This window comes from Aplidium turbinatum, chromosome 4 (genome assembly GCF_918807975.1).
Source record: "Aplidium turbinatum chromosome 4, kaAplTurb1.1, whole genome shotgun sequence".
Taxonomy (NCBI): Eukaryota; Metazoa; Chordata; class Ascidiacea; order Aplousobranchia; family Polyclinidae; genus Aplidium; species Aplidium turbinatum.
In genome coordinates this window covers 39,988,771-40,007,876 of record NC_137475.1, presented here as the reverse complement: position 1 = coordinate 40,007,876, position 19,106 = coordinate 39,988,771, and the positions used below count along the sequence as shown (strand labels likewise).

General features: G+C 38.2%; 1 protein-coding gene across 1 annotated transcript; it reads left to right on the top strand.

The window, feature by feature from the left end:
- Positions 1–856: 856 nt before the first annotated feature.
- LOC145768538 (ATP-dependent clpX-like chaperone, mitochondrial) lies at positions 857–12,854 on the top strand. The gene is made up of 12 exons (XM_082580047.1): positions 857–1,060; positions 1,803–2,351; positions 2,818–2,945; positions 3,725–3,887; positions 4,563–4,748; positions 5,323–5,487; positions 6,219–6,307; positions 8,311–8,475; positions 8,885–9,027; positions 9,362–9,497; positions 10,112–10,225; positions 10,863–12,854. The coding sequence occupies exons 1-12, from the start codon at positions 970–972 to the stop codon at positions 11,058–11,060; spliced, it is 2,127 nt and encodes a 708-aa protein (XP_082436173.1). The 5' UTR covers positions 857–969; the 3' UTR covers positions 11,061–12,854.
- The last annotated feature ends 6,252 nt before the right edge of the window (positions 12,855–19,106 follow it).

Below are 19,106 nucleotides of genomic sequence, written 5' to 3'. Positions count from 1 at the left end.
CTCGTCTGGAGGGTTGGATACAATGCGCCATTGTTCTCGACCATGAGCTGTGCGTACTGCACATTCATAACTTAATTTTGTCCATTTTGTGATTTGTCCATTTTTTGAAGAGTTAAAAATAGGTAAAATTGCTTATAGATGCATCTAAGCACCAGTGTAGGTTGAATGAGGTACAGTAGTGAAGATGACAAAGTGGTTTATTGAATCCAACTGCAGTGTAGGCTATAGGCTACATTTTAACTTAGACAGAAGATATAGTTACCATGTATGGTAACTATAATTTCTGATGCTATGGTTGTTGTATATCACTTGAACATTGAAGTCAAGCATATCTATTTGGGGATTGCAAGGTAGGCTACCATACTGCATGCACCATAACTCGATACAAATAAAAAGGAAAAAATAGCAAAATTATAACACTAAAATATAAGCTTTAGGTCATGTCAAAAAAACTTCAGGAGCTATGTGTACCATATATGGTAACTATAGCCATTGTATTTAACTTAAAGCTGTTTTAAAGATATCCAAATTTCAGTTGATTTATTTTGTGTGTTGTGGGAAATACTATTTGTTACAGGACTTTGATGCTACCCTGGGTGATTGATAATGACTTGACAAAGTTTTGAAAACATTGGGCATAACATTTTTATAACTCAGCTTAGAAGCAAACAATATTGTAAACATCAATTTTCCACTTTGTCACTAGCTTATTAATCTTGAAATGAAAGTTACCCGCTTCAATTTGCTGCTGCATAGCAAAAAAATTCAAACCTTGCCAATTGCCATGTTTGAAATAAAAAAATAATCAAATTATAATATTACAACTTGTATTTTTGGTATATACCGTATAGATTTATGTATTGTTTGTTGTAAACAATGAAAAAACTGAAAGCCCCGTTATAAGAAGCAGAGCGTTTGTGTAGTTATTTAGTTTGTTTTGATGGGTTAGGATCAACAGCTTGGAAAACCATGGCGGCATCAGCACGATGTTATCTTCATTCCCAAGTCAATAAGCTTGCAACTCTTTCTGCCTCTACTCAACACAGACTAAGCGGAATGGGTGATTTCATTTGTTATACTGTGAATACCAACTGCTAGCTTAAATGCAAATGTAGAGAGTACTACACTAAATTGAAAAATTTAAGTTTATTATAGAGCTTTCACCACACAAGCTCGATAATACAGTTAAAATCTCATTAAACAAATGAAACTGAATAAGCAAGTTCAAGTTTAGCTCAATAACAAACTTGACTTTAACAATTTTGTGTAACCCTCTCTACTTGTTTGATTTTTTTTTTGCTCTACGCAATACGCATCCTTATAATTGATTGGTAAATTCAAAGAAAGACTTTTCATGATCCTTCAGTGATGTCGTTTGTATTGGAATTTTGAAATGTGTTTGCTTGTTCTATGCCAAATATTATAATTATTTTCTTGTTTGAATGTGGAAATGCATTTTCTCATAGCCTAGCCTAAGGAGAATAGAATCAGTTATTTTTTGATCAGCTTAATCTTATTATTGGCTGTTTGCATTTTTTCGGATGCTTATAATTGCCAAGTTTTGTTGTCTGCAGACTCTTCTAGAAACCACTGCATGGTTTTAAACGTATTGTTTAACAAATAGTAATATTACAATGTTTGTTGGTAGTTACATATATGCAGTCAAATTTATAGTTTAAATTATGTATATCAATGTTGATATTAATAAATTTAACATATCATTATAATGCTTTTTAAAGACTTAAGCATGTCTATGTCTTAATAAAAATGCAGTATTAGTTACAGAGTATAATTTTTTTCAGGTCTTTTGTCACCTCCGGTTAAATCTACTGAAAGTTTATCAAAACGAAAATACTTGTCGCCATATTCAACCTTTTCAAATTCAAAACTTTCAAATATCCCTCAAAATGCCACAAAAGTGTTTACGAACAATATTCCTTTAAACTCAATGAACCTTGCATTTTATGGAACTGATAAAGGCAATGATGATGAACAATCAAAACCCAACGGCAGTAAATCAAAGCAAGCAAAAAATACTTCCAGTAGTGAACAAGAAGAAACAAAATCAAGCCAGATAGATATTGAATCAAACCACGCCTCCACAAAAAATAGTGATTGTGGTAGTACTGCTAAGGAAGTAAACCAAAAGAAAACAGGAAATCAATCAAATGAGTTGGGGGAAAACATTACGATGCTTGCATCCGACTCAGGATCGAAAAGTGGGAGCACATCAAAAGGTGGATCCAGCAGCAGAAAACAAGGGGCAAGTGGTGGACAGTCTGGTTCTGGTCACAGTGGCTTCAACAATTGCATAGCATGTGGATTGCCTTGTACAAAGTTAGATACGGAGTGTAAGTAGAACAGCATATTTGAGAACTTTCATGTTAACAAAGGTTTATTTTTTTCGGTTTTTAAACATACCATTTATAGAAATTTCCTTGTATATATATAAACTATGATCCCTTATCTTTAATACGGTATCATACTAAAGGAATTCAATGCTTTTCTTTCACTGAGCCAGTTAAGAGATTTACTGCTTACAGTACTGGTGCACTATGGTAATCTTTTGGCTATATTCTCACTTCCAGTGGGGTCGCCAGTGCAGATTGCATTAATAGTTTTTAAAATACAGTAGTCAAATAAACATTGTTGCAAAATGTTTGCATGTTATTTCATGGTTCTGTCTGCACATGCTCATGTGTGCATCTTCCTTTGTGTTGTTTGCATATCGCTTATAATTGTTGGGATCTTGTTCTTTCACAGTTGTAAAGATACCAAGCGAAAATGCATCTTTTGATCCATTTTTATTCATTTCAGGCCCTTCATCATTCCTACAATGCAAACAATGCGGTAATCTTTATGTAGCAACAACCGAAGAAGAAGTGACCTCTGAAAAACCTTCAGAATCAATGTGGGATCAGCGACCGCCTCCTCCTCCAAAAAAAGTAAGAGCAGATCACTTGTTTTGGATTGATTACAGTTTAGAGCAAAATGTTTAGAATGCCTTGTCATTCTAATAAAAAAATATATATATAACCGAAAACGTCGATAATAAACTCATGTTCAGCAAACGTTTTGATAACTTAACTGTTTTCATCTTCAGTGTTATTAACATGAAGATCGCATATTAATAGAAATAATTATAGAAGTTCAGTGGCGTATACTGTATATTGTCATATATATTCAATTGCACTGAGGATGAAGACGCTTTAGATTTGGAAACGTTTGTTGAACACGAGTGTAGTATCTACACTTTAGGCTTTTAAAGTTTTGATTGGGTTGTAGTTTATTTTAATAGGCTAATCAGTAATCACACTAGTATATTTAAAGTTTTTAAACCCTTTTTGGTATGTAGTTGTAATAGCACATGTCCACTCTCCAACAGCTCAGTTGGGCATCCAAGATAATAAAATCTTGTTTCACTTCTTGGGATAGTGGGATATGTGCTTGAGTGACGCATTTCGAGCACAGATCTCGTCTCCATTCAGCAGCACATACTGGATGGAATAACAGACAACAGCATTTCAACAACAAGTGGAAGCTTTACTCTGTCAATCTCGGTGACCAGGTCATTGTCAGTGATTTAAAGCCTCTGTAAGCTTGCAAAACTGTCAGCATCAAGCGTCTAAAGAGGCTTTCTCAATTTGAGGATGAATTAAAAATTCTCACAATCCGTCATTTCTTAAGCTTTGCAATTGTTTAATTGTGTATTTGTAATGGGCAGATTTGTGAATATCTTGACAAATATGTTGTGGGTCAAGGCCATGCCAAGAAAGTACTGTCTGTCGCCGTGTATAACCATTATAAAAGGATCTTTAAGAATATGCCTCGAAGACAAGTTCCTCAAACCGAAATGGAGAGATCTCAACACGTATATTCGTCCAGAGGTACAGAATGTTTTCAATAATTCTGTCACCTGCGAAAACCCTATTGTAAAAAGTAAACAACTCATCAAAGTTTCCAGTCAGCAAATCAGTCGTTTGTTTGACGTCTGCAGGACTTGATGTAAAAAAACGACTGATTTGCTGACTTGGTTCTTTGTAAATTCGGCATTGATACCCCAGATAATAAAAGTTGTCATCTCACAACGTTTGATGACGTTGAAACAATGCTTAAAGAACAACTTTTGCTTCTGGGTCGTCGTTCAAAGCTATTCACTGACGGCATCAGGTTCAACACCGAATGACTCATTTTGGCAACGTCGACAACAAGTCAACGGAGTTCGTGGCTATCAACACATCATCAAATTGTGCGGCAACGTATTTGCACACGTTCCAAACTGTCCCAGTCAGAAAATCAGTCGTTTTTTACATTGATTCAACGTCTACAGACGAAGCAAAAATGGACTGTTTTTGCTGTCTGGGATATGTATTACACACTTCGCACACGGTGCAGTTCTGATTAATAATAAATACCTTCCCAACATTGACAAGCAATAACAAATCATTGTTGATTGTTGCGCTCAAGGCGAGTCAATGGCCCTTGTACAAAATATAGTGTTTTGCTTACCTACCTTGCTTGTGATCGGTTTGAGCGTCGAATTGACTGGCTTGCACTTTCAGACGTCATGCATATTGCGGGGCTTTCCCACGCTTCAACACAAGGCTCCCGACCTCAGATGACCATTGGCGGCTCTCCGTTACTGATGGACGACAAAGACGCGAAAGAAAAGATCTCACTCGATGATAACAACGAAGTTGTTGTCTTGGAAAAGAGCAACATTTTAATGCTGGGACCTACCGGATCAGGTGGGTAACGGATAAGTCCACTGCCAATACACTGGTTGCTGGGATAGCGCGTCTATGCAGCGGTTTCAAGTATGATTACTTTAGGCGATTCTCTACTGAACCTTGGACTTTTTACACGTAAATAGTTATTCATTAATGCTCAAGCGTTATTCAAACGAAGGATTACTGTATAATAATATATTATGGTTGCAGTGTACGATTAGTAAGCAGAACTTTAACAGGTCATTTGTTTTCAGATATATTACTTTTAAATAGATTGTCACAAACCTAAAAATACCATGTCAAATTATTTGCCACAGACGAGCAAATGTCTAGTTTTTACCCAGAAAACAAATCAGAAGTTTTTTACATTTATTTAACATCTGCAGACGTTAAATGAATGTAAAAAATACTGTTTCACTGTGTGGGTATGAAGTACTTATGTGCTGCAAGTTTTTGTTGTTTATGATGTGCACCGTTTGTTTGAAAACAAAAGTCGACACTTCACAATGCTGTTTGTTTTACGACACTTCACCCATCTTGTCGTGGGTTGGGAAAGGGATGGTTCAAACAAAATCTTGTTTATTTGATTCAGGGAAGACTTTGTTAGCTCAAACATTGGCCAAATGTCTGGATGTTCCCTTTGCAATTTGCGATTGCACAACACTGACACAAGCTGGATATGTTGGCGAAGATATTGAATCCGTTATAGCGAAATTACTCCAGGAAGCCGGGGGGAATGTGGATAAAGCACAGCAAGGTTTGCGTGACGACAGCTGCTTATTTGAACGAGTTTCTGTTTTGTGGTTAATATTATTTTAGTATCAATAAAATAGGTTTACCTTCAAACAAACTCTTTGACCAGAAGAAAGACAACAAAAAATGTAAATAATACAGTAATCAGCCCAGTGCTTACTGCCGCCGAGGATCAAAGGACCCAAACAACGTTTTACAACAACTGTCACTTTTCCTGGATGATGATCATCGCTGCATCGTTGTTGTGGGCAAGCTGTGTAATGATGTCTAGTTTAGCGTTGGTGATGCCTTCAACATTTAGTTGCAGAATGGTCACTCCTTGACCTACAACAGCTGGTGCTGTTCGCCCTGACAAGGGCGCTGTGCTTGGTCTGGGAGTGCCATTCTGATGATTGTTCTTCCGCATGATAACTTTATAGCGACAGTTGTAGCAAGTTTAGTTTCCCAGAGTCGGTACTTGCGGGGACGACCACGTGGAGGTACTTGCTTTCGTCCCCACTGTCACTTTTGATAACGTTTTTCATTTTCAAGTAGCTCAATTATAGCTATGCTCATTGCACTTTGGAAATGTAATGAAATAAGAAAACAATGTATAAAATTAACATCATTACTTTAGTTTAAAGCAACAAGTTAGAACACGGCAATAATCACAGCGTAGCCTATTTGTCGTGCAATGAATTCTATTCTAATCTTTTGTGCTGTGTATGTTTAATGTTTTCTTTATCTGTTGCGTAGGAATTGTCTTTCTGGATGAAGTTGACAAGATCAGCAGTGTCCCGGGCATCCACCAACTACGTGACGTAGGTGGGGAAGGAGTTCAGCAGGTATGTCTTGTTTGGTCAGTGGTCACCAGAACCTGGTACAGTAAGTCTGGTACTCCGATTTTCTTCAAGTATCCGGTAGTGATAGTCTTCACTTCTCTTCCCCAATTTATTTTATTTTACATCTCTTTCTTCATCCTTTATTCGTCCGACCTTGTCTATCTCATCCTTAACATGTTGTTTTCACTTCTTTTTCGACTTCCTTGTTTTTTCCACTTTTCTTCAAGTCTATTGTGGGATAATTTTCTTCCTCTCTTCCTATCCCATACCACCTCGCAGCATTTTCTTTTTTGTCCTTCAACAAATTATTTTTACGCGATTGACCAATACTAGTGGCAGCGATAATAACCATAATCTCTGCCAGCGAAGACATGGCCAGTCTGTATGCACCCAACCAGCTCAAACAAAATGCTTGGCCGAGAAACAAACTCTCTTCAACTCTGATTGCAAGAGCTTCGTGTGGTTGGGTGCGAATACTGAGACAGAAAGTCTCACCACTTAGCTGCCTACATGAAGCAAATCTCTACTGACCATTGAATCAACGTAAAAACTCAATGTTAAGCTTAAACAATAAATTGTCTAACTTTGCAAACCAATTCAAGCTTCCGTCTGCAAAGTTAAAGATTTAAATCCCGCCAAATGAACTGAGGACACAAAAGAAACTGTTTATTTCTAATGAGAAGACTCACCAGACCATGACAAGATGTTATATAATTAGTTTTGTAACACTTCGTGAAGGTATGTCTAACTGGAGACACCAAGTCAAAATGACGTAACCCAAAACTGATGGTTCCTGTTCAACGTACTTGTTTTGCTTACTCTTGGTTAGTTGTGGGAACGCCTTAGGCAATTGCTTGTGTTGTGACTTCACTGGGTAACCTTTAACTTCTAGAAAATGTGAAAAACATATGAACCAGAGAAAAAGAAATGTTGTTCATCAGTAGTGGTATTTCAACATATGTTGACATCGCCTGGGCCGTTTACTTTTTGTGTGAATGCAGCGGAAACCACTGCTTAACCAATAGATGATACCAGCCTCGCTTAGAAAGAAGTTGTTGTTTACATTAAAAACACCTCAGAGTATAGACTTTCAAGCACTAGATGACTTCAAGCACCTCAGTAGAAGCTAAAAATTTTTCCCAGTTTGCACAATTGATCTATTTTATATTAATTCCACGCCTGCAGACACTGAACCAATGTAATAAAGGAACCATTTTACAGACTGGGCTTCCACTCTAGCGCCAGGCTACGATTTTTTTGTTAAAATTCTGAAACGTTTTGTGAAATTCCGAATTCATCCAACTGCCATTTAGGTTTGTTTGGTTGGCTGTGATATGCAAGAACGTCCTTTGAAAGTAAAACGCGGTTTGGTGTTCTTATTGATTGTGATGCCGCCAAATTTCAATAACCCGCCTACTTCGTTCGTCATACAAGCTGTATTCATGAGCCCAGGCATTAGATTCCAAAGAGAAGGGTTGAAATGAACTGGAGTTGTCGGAGTAATGTCGTATAGTGGGGATTACGCACAACGTGGAAGTTATAACCACCATGCAAATATCAAAATCCATCATTTTTACAATCATTCAACGTCTGCAGATGTTGAATCAATGTAAAAATGAAAGATTTTGCATTGTTGGCACGACCTAACTGCATTGTCTCATGCGCCTGCCTCAACAGCATTTCTTCTCGTTTCAGGCTTTTATGTAATTGCTTTGAAACTGCCGTCATTTGTGCGAAGAAAATTTAAGTCACGCAGTTAGTTTCGGTCACGTTTCAGATTGTTGATGTTTGCATTCTTTTTGGCTCTCCTGCACTTTACACACTGCAACATATCATGTAAATATGCCTCTCGTGTCAATGTAGCCTACTGCTGCTTACAACCACCAGATCGTTGGTTGTCAGCTGATTAAGACAGGAATCCAATCCGGAACTTCAACACGGAAGGCAAGCGATTGAGCGGGAACATTTATCAACATGACCAGCTAATGACCGGAACTTATTTTCAGGGACTGTTGAAGATGCTAGAAGGAACCACTGTTAACGTTCCGGAACGAAATTCCCGGAAGTTGAGAGGAGAATCGGTTGCCGTGGATACCACCAACATTCTCTTTGTAGCTTCCGGTGCCTTCAACGGTCTGGAGAAGTTTGTCAGCCGACGAGTTAACGACAAGGTTGGTTGGTAGCAGACAGCAAATCAGCCACTTTTTACATTGCAGGCTGCAGACGTTGAATCAATGTAAAAAATAGCTTGATTTACTGTCTGGGTTGTTGCCGATTAGCCAAGCCAATGTTTTTGGCTCAAATCCTTTCAATATGTGTCACAAAGCTGAACGATATAGCCGCCAAGCGATAAAAATCATTACTAGATATCTTTTAATTCAATAAACTTTGTTTATAACGAGGTTGTCGATATCATTTGTTGTTTTCTAACTTATATCGCCGATGACAAGAATTTCCTTCAGCACGTATAATTTGATAATTCGCAATAATATCAATCCATTTCTTTGTTTCATTACAAGATATGCTGGTATTGATTGGCAAGCTTAATCGATAACACTCCGTATTGTGCTACATTTTTAGGGGCTAGGATTCACGCAAAACGTTGCGAAAAACGTCGAGTCGGAGAAGAAAGACCAAACGATGGGTTTCAACCAACAGGAACTGCGCTCAGCTACTGAGGAAAATAAAGAAAGAGACGAATTGCTCATACACACAGAGGCGAGGTATGCTTTGCTTTATTTACGACGAAGATGCTCAAACAACCCAGACAGCAAATCAATCGTCTGCAGACATTGAATCCATATAAAATGCGGCTAATTTGCTGTCTGGGAATGTCACTGTGAACAACCTGGGGATTTCCCTGGGACAAAAACAAACGGTTAAGAACCAAAAAATATATCAGATGATAAAACAGATTTATTTTTGCATGACATCAACGTCAATAGACCCTGAAACGATGTAAACAGATTAATTTAGCCATTTGAGGCCAAGACTTGATGTCTTGATGCACAAATGTGATCAGCTTTGACACAAAGATAACAAACTTTCTTCCTCTAGGGATCTTGTGTCGTTTGGAATGATCCCGGAGTTCGTCGGCCGTCTCCCCATCACTGTGTCCTTGCACAGCCTCTCAACCGAGCATTTGATGCAGATTCTAACCGAACCCCGTAACGCGGTGGTTCCCCAGTTTCAGGTACAACCAGGCCAAAATACCCAGACAGCAAAATTCGTCATTTTTGAATTGGTTCAACGTCTTTTCTACGTTGAATCGGATTTTGCTGTTTGGTTAGTAGCCTCAAAACCACAGTGTCATTGTGGTCTCGATTGTCTCTAAATAATCAACACAGCAAGCAGTGAAGTGTAGTTTTACTTTGCGTAATTTTCACTTCAAATGAGGAGCTTATAAATACGTTCTTAGAAGTAGATGTTTTTGCTGTTTGATATTTGAGTAAACGTATAGCTATTTTCGTCTATTCTGTTACCATTGCTTTTAATCATTTACTCTTCTTTTATTGTCGCACTTGATTCCAAGCATTGACTGCCTCTTGCATGTAAAGTTTCCAAGATTCTCTGTTGTTTGCTGTGTGTATTAGGTGTATGTTGGTGTTGGTTTTTGTCGGTTTGTTGGTTTAAGTAAGTTAATCTTTGTCTACCTTGGGCACGCTTCCCTTCAATTTTACCTGTGAGGGAGAGATGTTTTAATTTTCTAATTTTTGATTTATTTACTCTACTTACTCTATACTTTTTACTCTACGATTTATTTTTATCATTATCATTCCTGTTAGCTAATACTTCGATCACCCGCAGGCATTATTCAACATGGACAAAGCTGATCTCGCCATTACTCCAGGAGCACTCAAAGCCATTGCGGATGTTGCCTTGGAGAGGAAGACTGGTGCGCGTGGTCTCCGTTCCATCATGGTTAGTCTTCTCGCATTAGTTTGCTCGTCGTATTCATCGCCAAGTGGTGAGAACCCTGGCATGGCACTCCAAAGGGCGCCGGTTCGCCACCGCTTATGAGCATGGGCTGTGTCTTTGACAGGACACTTAATATAAATATTCAAATCGGAAAAAAAGCATGTTCAGTGTTCACAGTGGCTTTGTATTTATTTCTAATGCTTCGAGTAGTGCCAGAGCTTTCAGTGGAAGGACAATCAAAGAATTGTTTCTTGTCATTTTCCAGTCTGTAGACGTTGAATCAATGTAAAAATGACGAATTTTGCTGTCTGAAGTTTCCAGGGACGTGTGGCCCTCCTCGCACCTGTCGCTGTTTCTTTGTTCTAATGTCTCTGTTCGACATCCATTGCTTGAAAGTGGACCCAAAGTTCCACGATCAATGGAGAAGTAAAAAAGTGAAATTTCACGCAAAAAAGTCTTTGTACATAACTACATAACAAACAAGTAAAAAAAATTGTTAAAATATATTAAACCAAGTGATCAAACAAAGTGAACTCTAACCCAAATCCTTATTATATATAAAAACCCGGAATTTGTACTGTAGTGTTAATTAGGTTTTCAACGCTTCTCTAAAACTGAAGCAAAATGTGTGGCTCTTCAGGAGGCATTGCTCCTTGATCCCATGTACGATGTTCCTGGGAGCGATATCATCGGTGTCTGCATCGATGAGGAGGTTGTAAGATCAAAAAAACGTCCTGACTACATCCGATCTCCTCAAGGATCAAAGGAGTATGAGAACGACCAGAGTGCCAAGAAAGATGCGGATCAACCAGACCGCCTCGTCGCTTATAATGAGTAAAAGTTTTGCGTTGTTTTTATGTCTACGTGGTTACAAGGATTCGACAGCTTGTTCACTTTTTACTCGTACAGTTGGAAGGTCACTTTTGCGGAGTGGCATGTTCTACGTTTTTTCTGCCATTTTAAGCATTTTTTACCCGATACGTTTTTACTGCGTTGCTTCTCGAAAAGACATCGCAAAAATTCCTTTGTGTGAATTCTGCGTGATGTCTCCAAAGACCGCAATTGTATATTATGCTAAAATACTATGATTCTGTGTATCTAAAGACTTATGTTTTACATAAATTGTATTGTTTTTTTTCCTGTCTTCTAAAGAAAACTGTACGCCGGTAGTTATGTTAGCATGCGCAAAGTCTGTTGATTTCGAACATAGTTTTTGATACATCACTTTGCTTCGAAATATCAGTAGAACTCGGTTAATCCGGATTCGGTTAATCCGGATCTTTGCCTAATCCGGATAAAACTGGAAGTACAAATGAACAAGTCTTGATAGAACCGTCATGGGTTAATCCGGATCTTCGCCTAATCCGGATGGAATCGCCGGTCAAATCGAATCCGGATTAACCGAGTTCTACTATTATGAAATTCATTTTTGTCTTTTCGAAAACTTTCCGAAACTGTTCTATAAATTGTTATCCGGTGGAAGCAAAATTGTTTCCACGACAAAGCATCGGTGTGTCATGTAATTGTACTAATGTGTTCTCCTTGTGACTCTGTGTTTCTGACTTTCACTCATAGCGTCGATATGCTCTCAAGCAAATGAAGCTGTAAGGCTGTTTGTAACTTTGTCCCTTAAATCAACCTCTGATTTTGAAGTATTCATTTCCTTCCAGTGTTCATACGAACACATTACATTCTATGCTGGTTTGTTTAAGCAAACCGTATCAATCAACAAAGTATCTGTTTCCAAATTTGGTTCTTTTTCCTAAAACCACCATGCAGCACCACACGAGCTCACTCTTCATGACACAACTGTGGGTGAAATGTGATAAGGTTATTTTTCAAAAGCGCTGTTGTGTAGGACTAGAGCAGCAGTTCTTCACCTTTCCACACCCGGAAAACTCTTATCCTAAATATATTGGCTTGGGCTCCCCTTATCTGCTCAACATAGAAAAAAGATGCATGATAAATGAGCAAACACCATTCCTTTGGGGGACCTCGGGGATCCCTTTAAGAACCACTGCGCACCACCAGGTGATGGGATGGTAACGTACTGTTTGACCGAAGTTGTAGTCCACAGTAGACTGTAGCATATTGTACATTTCTAATTCCAATACTGTGCACTGAGAGAGAAAAAGAAACAAGATAAGTCATCAACAAAACTGACTAATTAGCAAAAAGAGGAACTTAATATATTAATTTTGACACGGTTGCGTTTAGCTCTCGATTTGTGACATCTTTTGCGTATTGTTGTTTTGCTCTTAACATCTGTATAGATCCTTGTACTTTCAATTGTTTCCCAGACAGCAAAATCCGTCATTATTACAGTGATCATAAAATCAATGTAAAAATGACGGATTTTGCTGTGTGGATGATTGTTTAAGATAAATCTTTGAAATCTGTTTATTGTAAACTACTTACATGCGTGGATCAACTGCAAGTGTGGTGGTTGTACACTTTGGTTAACTGCTTGATTTTCGCTTGTAATTTTGGTCATTTGTGCTGTCAGTGCCCCACGTACCTCACACGGTAAAAAAAGTTTCTCACAGAAATTATCTTGTCGATTACGTTCCGGGTTGAGTTTTACTTCCGCTAGGTGGCGGGCGCGTTCAATACACGACCTCGTTCTAACTGGCGTGCGTTTTCTGCATTTTCAAGTTGAACTGAGCTATGTTCGTTTGAGCCTTCAGGTTAGACGGCCTACCCTTTTAACCACCGCAGATTGGCGATGTCACCTGAAATGCTGTCAGTGAGGAGCCAGTCTTTTCTTATCATTCAACACACGCATATCTTGTCCGCCCCGATAGCTCAGTTGGTTAGCGCGTGATTTCGTGAACGAAGAAGCTTCAAGATTAAGCGGCGCTTGTTCGACTCTCGGGGTGTGCGCTTGAGCAACGCACGTTAAGTAGGCTACTGCTCTCCATTCAGCGGCATCTAATAGATGGAATAATTTCCTGGCAACAAGACTTCAACTATAGGAAACTTCACTCTGTCAATCTCGGTGATGTGATGAAAGCGTGATTCTTGCGGTTTCACACATTTGTAGAGGCTTTGAACCACTGACGCAGGCCCGGTTACTGAGCTTGACAGAGTGAAGTTTCCGATTGTTGTTGCCGGGGAATTATTCCATCCACCAGATGCCGCTGAATGGAGGGCAGTCCCGAGAATGCGTTGCTCAAGCGCGCACACAGAGAGCCGGACCAGTGCTGCGTGATCTTGAGTTAAGTAGCCACTTACTTGACGGGGCGGACTGATGCAAAGTACAATCTGACACGGTCAGTGGCGGGTCCCGGAAGAGGGCAAATGGGACGATCGTCACTCCCCCTCCTAAAACACAGAAAATTAACTTTATTCAAGGTGTAATGGCACGTCAGATTAATGTAGCCTTTACATCATTCTGTTTTGTTGGAATCGCCCACCTGAGGCTTCTTCCTGGAGGCGGTTTCTTCATCAGCTTTATACTCGGAGGAAGGTGTCACTCCGCATTGGCGTTGGTGCACGGTTGAGCGGATTAAGAGGAAGATAACGAAACCAATATTCGTCTTTATCGTTATGCACTTCGTCTTGTCAAAGACACAGTCACGTTCTTATTATTCGGCCACGCACAATTGCAAAGAAACAAAAGATCACTGCTATGAATGATGATGCCAATGCTAGTAATGGGGTGGACCCAAAGGGGAGCGATTGGAACAATCCCACCCCTGAAACACAGAAAAGTCACTTTATTCGCGGTGTATTTGCAAGATCATAGCCTATAAATGTAATCCTACACATCATTCTGTTTTGCTGAAATCGTACCCTCCTAATGCTACTTGCTTGATCCGTCCCTGGTTTAGTGACCTGTCATTTCTAAGAAAATTAGCCTGCTAAATAACTTGCCATGGAATAGCAAGTCATTTAAGATGACAGTGTGACATAGAGCCGTTGAAAGGATAATTTGAGCCCAGTGCCAATGTTTTCCTCGGGCTATACCTCAAGACACGTTTAAAAAAACATACTATTTCCAAAGAATACACGGTTGTTTTTTTTACGTTTTTCGAGTCCAAAAGTACCCCCTGTCAGCGCTACTGCAGACCACTGACGCGCAAAGGTAAGCTGCACCAATCTAAATATCTTTGTTTCGACAGTTGCGTGCACTGTAGGGGTACGCTAAGCTTTATTTAAAAATAATTGCTTTGTTAGATGGCGCAAAAGAGTAAAATTAGAAAGAAAATATTGCCAAAAAGGAAAACTACACATTGTTTTTTTGTTAACGAACGCTGTAAAAGAGACCTCATAAGCAACGCCAGACTAAAAACGTGTTTATTAATTGCTGGAGTGGGTTGGCGTTTTTGTTTAACGGTATTTCCATCACAATCTATTTCTTTGTTCCTGTCAACAAGTCTCGTAACATAGGAGGGCCAGAACAATATTGTGACCTCCGAAGTGGGCGGGACTTTCAGATACTGTTTCTGCCTGGGCTAAAGATCCGTAGGAAAAATGACACCAAGAACTTCTGAGAAGGGGAGAGCAATGACAAAAGTTGGCAGTTTCTTTGCTTGATGCTTTTGTGTTTGTTAAGTTTCTGGAAGGCTATAGGCCTACTACTGCGCTACAATCGGCGGTTGAATTGTTCTATAAATTTAGAATAAAACGTTTTCAAAGTGTCATATTTATCAAACGGAAAAAATAAAAGAGACATGGAGCCTACTGCCACTATGTAACACAGCTACGTTACTGAAACAGTAGTCTACTGATCGTCTCAAACTAAACACAGTATTTTTATTCGTTACTTAGTACAGAAGCCTAAAACTGTGACCATGACCTACCAAAATTGCCTTAAACCACTTTCCACTTAAAACTCTTGTTAAACTTCAACTTTACGTAGGCCTATTTTTGGAAACAAGTTCTGCTCATGAAAAATCTATCAGGCCTACTTTTAACTAAGAAGCTTTACAAAGTAAAAATATCTAAAATGTTGTTTAACAATAAATATTATTAATACTACAAAAAGTGCTCAATTCATAGCAAAAAGCCAAGCAGGGCAAATGACATCAAATATAGTTACTACTTTCTAAAACCTCAACAGCCTGTTTCACCCGAAAAGGGTTTGAAAAAGAAAAAAAAAAAAAAAGGTTTGAAAAACATGCAAAATCAATAAAAATGGAAGACCTATCTACATTTGGGAGCTTGAACACTTAGTTTTTACGTTTAGATGTTTTTGTGTTGATTTGTATTGTCGCTCAAATACTAAATCAATCACACAATAGCTGTAATGTCTGTGAAGCCATAATAATCATTGTGCTATTTTGTTTACCGCATATCATCGAAATAAATCCAAAGCAATAACTGATGAAAAGATTAATCCACCATGTTATCATTATACAAAGTTTTTATTTTGTAGAACTACTTTATGTCCCAAAAATCAACAACAACAAAAAGTAAAGCTTTTCACAAAAAGAAGTTAAATATGAAAAAACTTTCTCAATTGATCGACAAATTACGTTTTGTCATATATTGAATTCACGTTACCAAATACGCAACTTTTGTGTAAACTGAATACTGAAAAGTTTGGGTGTTCATCAGGACAATTATCGTTTCTAGCACTACTTGCAACGTTTATCTGATGAAATTGAAAGTAAAAGCAAAGACAAATAAGTTAACGCAAAGTGCAATAGCCAAACATTTGTCGCGACTATTTAGCGAATAGCATCAATTCCTCAATCGAATCAACCATTGTGCTCAAAAGATCTCAAGTTTCAGGTCCATCAAAAACTGTAAGGAAGTCGCTTTGTCCTTTGGACTTCATACTGATTGATGTAGCGTTAGTTGTTTGCAGGCAAAGGTAAAAATTTGTAGCTGCAATGATCTGATTGGATTTACAAGAACGGTGCAATAGAAGCAGGCCTAATCGGTAAACATAACTCGAAAAAATGTTCACCCCGAAAAAGTCCACGCTGAAAAAATTCATATAACCATGTGCATTCAAATAATTTTTACGGGAAAAGTATATTTACCTAGGTGGAGTTTTACCGATAGGATTTTTCTAGGTGGAATTTTATTTTCTAGGGGAATTCTATTTACTAGAGGGGGGGGGGTTTGCAGAAGCTATATTTGGGGGAAAATTTCCGGTGTAGAACTTTTTCCTAGGGAATATTTACCTGCATTTTGCAAAAGGTGATGCTAAGCTATAGCCTACACTCTATACTTTACGCATTTTTGAAATCTTGCAAAATCCCACAACAAGCCCTCTTTTAAGGGGAAATGGGGGCAATTGCCTCCCCCGCACTGAAAGAATTTGCCTGCCCACTGAAATTTGTGCTCCCCTCTACGTTTTAGTAACTTTTAGGGGTCTGGGAGGCGAAGCCCCTTAGCTGCTACCACAATCACAGATAATATTGCCTCTCCACTAGTCAAAAAAGGCCTGTTTGATAACAATCACAGTTTTGTTCAGAGTGTCCCTCAAAATACTTTGATGGGTTGAATGTTAAAAAAGAAGGATAAATGTTGTTTCACACAACTATTGCATTTCACGAGCAAAATTTATCCAGTGTAAGCTAAATATTACAAAAACTGTTGAATAACTCAATTTACGTTGTTTTACGTAGCCCTATCTCTCAGTCTCTTTGACAAAACATAAACCAAAAAAACGTTTTAGAATAATTTCAACACACGCTGGTGTTTGCATACAAATAAAACATTAAACAACGTTGAAAGAATGTTAACTTGCTTCATCTCAAAAGTCGTATTCAATTCTGATTTCATTATTTGCATGAAAAGCGAATCAGGCAAGTACAGGCTGAAAAGTAACAATTTGTTTCAATCAAAGTTTTCTGCAACGAGAAAAAGAAAATAAAGTGTTTTGTTTGCACAATCTCAAAAGGAGTAAAGAAATGCTTATCGCATTGTTGTTGTGTGAATCCGTTATCAATGTGTAGTAACTCAAGTTTTTTTTACGGAAACCACTATTCATAACGATAATTCACCAAAGAAGCTCGTAGCTGGATGTATAAAAATTTATTCATTTCGACCTTCGCTATGATTTTCAGGTAGATGCTGTTTCGCGATCTTTCTTATCTCCAGTAAATGGCTGTAGAACGCTAATTGAGAAACGATGTTTTGGAAGAAGAATGCATGATCACTTAAAAAATGATCAACCGATATTTGTATTGATGTCTAAAGGTGGTTTGACCTTGTACGTTGCCTTTTACAGCCAGTATGAGAAATCGGTTTAACCTTTTACGTAGATGTTATATCGACAACGACCATATGAACGTAAATAGTAGAGCCTTTATTTAGTGGTGTTTGTGACTGTTTTATGCGAAATTATGTTCCAGTACAGCTTTTTGAAGACGGTTATCAAAGTTTTTATCTAAAGCTTTGTAAGCAACACTTCTTGACAAGAAAGGCCAAGGACCGCCTCGCAAAATCAAGCCTTCAAAGGCTTCCAAGCGAATCAAGCTTTTAAAAGAACTCCTAACACTGCGGAAGATTTGTATACTTTATATTTTTATAAAAAAAAGAATCTATTTAAATTTTTGAAAAATAATTCATTTCTGTTCTCTTGATTGTAGGTTTTTTTTTTAATAATTTTGTGGACAAAAATTTCGTCTATTCTTTTTGCACTAAATTGCAGCTTTCAAAGTTATCATGTTTGAATGATGCAATGAAAACGGCATGCGTTTTTAAACTTGCGATTATAACCGGATATGGAACTGTCATTACTTAAAGTAAATTATTCCAACGTTTCATACAGGTGTTAGTTTTGGGCAATTTTCTGTTTTAAGTTTTACGTTTTCGGTCCATTTCGATCTTATCGGCGTCGAAGACCCATCATTAAATCATTTCTCGACTTTAAAACTATTTTCTCTTTGGCTGTGAAGTTTATGGAAATTATCTGGCGCTATGTCATAAAATAACGTTAGATAGATATAATTATTTCTAGACATACGATTATGTCAATATCATTTATGCGCTTTTTATACAGTCACGGTTAAAAAACACTGCAACCTCTTTTCCCTTTGAGCATGACAGCAAATTTGTCTTTGTATTTCAATTAGATTCAATAGTTTGATTTGCTTTCATGTGTCAGATACATCAGTATTTTTTAATCTAACGTTAGTTTAGCATACACAACCAGCGCCAAGAAGATAGATTGACTTACAATCTTCGTACAGCCCTCAACACAACAAAAAACATCTCTCACATTTTCAAAAAGAAGACTTAAACCGAATAGAAGTAGGCTACCTGTGAAAGGAAAGCGACTAAGATGATCACGGCAAAGTGATGTGATTTGTCACTCGGTCCATTCACTTCTGTAGTCTTGGCATCAATATTTTTCTGTGCGCTTTCCAATCTGCATAGTATTTGAACACGATTTTTTATGCGTTTTTCTGACTTTGCCTGAATGAAAAGTTAGACTTATCCGTGAGACGTCTTCACATGCCAATACCAGGAAGCTGACATAACTCAAGAGATCTCACAGGCTACGCTTCTTATGACAAACTTCAATGAAGGGAGTTCCAAGTCTGATATCAACCAGGCAAGAATAACATCAACCTCAGCAGGCCTGTCAGAAAAACGCAGTCTTATAGGTATCCACAGTACACTCTACAATACGGTGGTGAGCTCTGGTAAGGCACTCGAAAGGGCGCCGGTTCGACACCGCTCATGCGGTTGTATCTTTGGCAGGACACTTAAAGACATTTCTGAAGGTGGACAGGAAGATTGGCTTTCTTGTCTTACCGTCTACTTAATCCAAATTTTCAAGCACCGGGCGAAAGCCTGGATACTAGAAAAAAGCGACACTAGTTAACACTTTTCAGACTATTTTACTGTGCCGTTGAAGTGTGTTTGCCACGTCTCTTTTCACTAGAGTCTGGTCGAGTCATGCACAAGTCTATGTAGA

Bases quoted from the DNA above. Each gene is read 5' to 3' on its own strand.
- LOC145768538 (XM_082580047.1), top strand. From the start codon at position 970: ATGGCGGCATCAGCACGATGTTATCTTCATTCCCAAGTCAATAAGCTT. The intron at 2,352-2,817 runs GTAAGTAGAACA...TATTCATTTCAG, and splicing joins TACAAAGTTAGATACGGAGT to GCCCTTCATCATTCCTACAA. The intron at 6,308-8,310 runs GTATGTCTTGTT...ACTTATTTTCAG, and splicing joins GTGGGGAAGGAGTTCAGCAG to GGACTGTTGAAGATGCTAGA.